This window comes from Terrapene carolina, unplaced genomic scaffold (assembly GCF_002925995.2).
Source record: "Terrapene carolina triunguis isolate 2854851 unplaced genomic scaffold, T_m_triunguis-2.0 Scaffold21985, whole genome shotgun sequence".
NCBI classification, from domain to species: Eukaryota; Metazoa; Chordata; order Testudines; family Emydidae; genus Terrapene; species Terrapene triunguis.
Genome location: NW_020686336.1, coordinates 1 through 3,169, shown reverse-complemented (window position 1 = coordinate 3,169; position 3,169 = coordinate 1). Strand labels below are relative to the sequence as shown.

The 3,169-nt window shown below is 57.4% G+C and overlaps 1 protein-coding gene across 1 annotated transcript; it reads left to right on the top strand.

Moving 5' to 3' along the window:
- Positions 1 to 472: 472 nt before the first annotated feature.
- On the top strand, positions 473 to 1,171 carry LOC112123630 (zymogen granule membrane protein 16-like; the record flags this gene model as incomplete). Its single annotated transcript, XM_026662066.2, has 2 exons — positions 473 to 605; positions 838 to 1,171. Coding segments are annotated over 2 exons (467 nt in total), but the record flags the coding sequence as incomplete, so codon positions are not given.
- Positions 1,172 to 3,169: the final 1,998 nt, after the last annotated feature.

Here is a 3,169-nt window from a genome sequence, read left to right as displayed (position 1 = left end):
ACCCGCAGCCCCTGCTAGCCCAGCCCTGGGCTCCCCCCAGCTCTGCCAGTGCCCCTCACTCCCGACCCGCAGCCCCCTGCTAGCCCAGCCCTGCCTCCCCCCAGCTCTGCCGGTGCCCCTCACTCCCGACCCGCAGCCCCTGCTAGCCCAGCCCTGGGCTCCCCCCCGCTCTGCCGGTGCCCCTCACTCCCGACCCGCAGCCCCTGCCAGCCCGGCCCTGGGCTCCCCCCAGCCCTGCCGGTGCCCCTCACTCCCGACCTGCTAGCCCGGCCCTGCCCTCCCCCGAGCCAGTGCGCCCCAGCTCTGCCAGTGCCCCTCACTCCTGACCTGCAGCCCCTGCTAGCCCAGCCCTGCCCCCCCAGCTTTGCCAGTGCCCCTCACTCCCGACCTGCAGCCCCCCCACTCATCCCCTGTATGAGCCGATCTCTGATCCCAGCTGCACCAGTTCTATTCTCTCGTTCCCTTGTTGCAGCCCAGGCCCGATTCTCCTATTCCGGGGAGTTCGGCTCAGCTGTGGGGACCTCGTTCTCTTACTCCGGAGACCACTTCTGGGGCCCCATCACGGCCTTCCGGGTCTGGGAACACCCCAGCAGCTACATCAAAGCGTGAGTCCCAGGCCTGGGGGATCAGAGGGCGGCGGGAGGCACAGGGGGGTATGGAGGAGAGGGGGGAGGTCTGGGATTTGGGGAGCAGAGCGGGGGGATGGGGAATCAGAGGCAGACACAAGGGATGGAGGAACGGAAGGGGGGCTCAGTGGACAGGGAAAGGGATGGGGGGTTTGGGGGTTCTACCCAGATTTTGAGGGGGGGCTGATTGTACCCTCTCATCTCCCCCCAGCCTCCAGTTCCAATTTGCTGGCACATGGAGCAAAACTTATGGCTATGAGCAAGGCACACATCACGAGGTGATCCTGTTCCCAGGAGAGGAAATCACACAGATCTCTGGGAAACACTCCACCTACGTCTACCAGCTCATCTTCTTCACCAACTACAGACGCACCTTCTTCTTCGGCCAGCCAGCCGGGGAGAGCTTCAACGCCGTCCCTCTGGAGCAGGGCAACGTCCTGGCCTTCATCACCGGCCACCACAATGGGGCGGGCATCACGGGCATCGGGATGCACTGGGACCAGTCCATCTTGCCGGCATTAAAATCCTATCCCCAGATCCCAGAGGTGGGGAATTCCTCTGGCTAATGGAGTCCATCCATTCCAGCAAAATCCTGTAGCAGGGCGTTCCCCTTGTTAACATACCTCAGCATATGACTCTCCGCGTGGCACCGTGGAGCCATTCGCTGGCTGTGATCAGTGGCTGATTAATTAGAGCCAGATTGCTTGATTTACTGATGCGCTCATTAAAATAATAAAGCATCAATCTCTGCTCTCCATTTTCATCCAGAACACGAGGTCTCTGCTTACATTTGGGTTTGGCCTGGGGGCTGTTTCTACCTGGATCCCTGCCCCAGCACAGGGATGCAGCCACCTCTGGGGTGAAGCACGGGGGCTGTTTAGCCAGGGACGTCTTGCGTGGTGCTCAGATGCAGCCACCTCTGGGGCAGAGCGCGGAGGCAGTTTAGCCAGGTATGCCTTGCACCGTGCTCAGATGCGGCCACCTCTGGGGCGGAGCGCGGGGGGGGTGTTTAGCCAGGTACGCCTTGCGCGGTGCTCAGATGTGGCCACCTCTGGGGCGGAGCGTGGGGGCTGTTTAGCCAGGGACGCTTTGTGCGGTGCTCAGATGCGGCCACCTCTGGGGCGGAGCGTAGGGGCTGTTTATACCTGGGTGCTGAGCTCCAGTCGAGCGTAATCTTTGTAAACAAAGGCAGGCCTGGGAGTCTGAACACGCTTATTTAGTGCAATGAGAACGCCATCAGGGAAATGTCTCTAGGAGCCAGGTGCGAAATCTTCCCCTCGAGGGGTATTAAGGGCAATCTCCGCCCTGCGTCATGCGCAGCGATCTAGAAACAGGAATATTTCGCCCGGGGCCCGACTTCTCCCCAGCTTCCAAGCACACACTGGCCCGCCCAGTCTCCCGTACACAGGTGTATTGCCCAGACGTAAGCAAAACAAACACAACTGGTTCCACAGCTCACCCTTCACAGCCGGCTCCGCTCTCCGCTGGCTCTGGGTCCCAAGTCCAGGGCAACCTTCTGAGCACAGGTTTCAGAGTAGCAGCCGTGTTAGTCTGTATCCGCAAAAAGAACAGGAGTACTTGTGGCACCTTAGAGACTAACAAATTTATTAGAGCATAAGCTAATTAAGAGCTCTTACTTAATTGGCCTCTCAGAGTTGGTAAGACAACTCCCACCTGTTCATGCTCTCTGTATGTGTGTATATATATCTCCTCGATATGTTTCACTCAATATGCATCCGAAGAAGTGGGTTGTAGCCCACGAAAGCTTATGCTCTAATAAATTTGTTAGTCTCTAAGGTGCCACAAGTACTCCTGTTCCTTCTGAGCACCTGGCCCCTTGCTCCAGGGCCCCACCACAGATGTCCTCAATCACCCCTCGTCTCCTCCTCGTCTTGTGTTTTCGGCGTCTCTGGCCGCCAAGCACCGCGCACCGCAGCTAATTCAACAATTCAAATCTTTCTCCTTTCCGGGTATTTACAAAGAATGGCATTGTCGCTTTTTGTTTCAAGAGGGCCCCGTTTTCCTGACGCTCTTACTAGGTATCGCAGCGAAAGTCCAACACTTTAAGACCTCTATGGTTTCCATATCAATTCCCCCTTTGGGCGGTTCCTGGGCATATCTCATGGACCCTTTTCCCTTCCGTTCTTTTCCTCTCTTTCCCGCCATTCCTCCCTTAGCGCCTTCTTAATTTGCTTTTTAAACTCCACTGAAAGGGATCTCTCTGAATCAACTTGCTCGGGTCTGACAGCGGTTTTCCTCTCCTCTGCCGGCTCCTTGTTCGCTACCCCCAGCCCTGGGGTGCAGGCTATTCACCCAGCGGTGTCAAGGAGCTGACAGGACTGTTTGATTAAGTCGATCATTCCTGCTATCAGGAGTCCCTTTGTGCGCTTTCCTCTGACTTGCATGAGGCATTCGGAGTTTTTGCCTCATACATCAACAACTTAATTCCCAGCATTCGTCGTATATTAGTTCAGTGCTTTCCATTCATTCTAAGCGGGGAGGAGTGGTAGATACGCTGGAGGGGAGGGCTCCCGGCTCCCGGC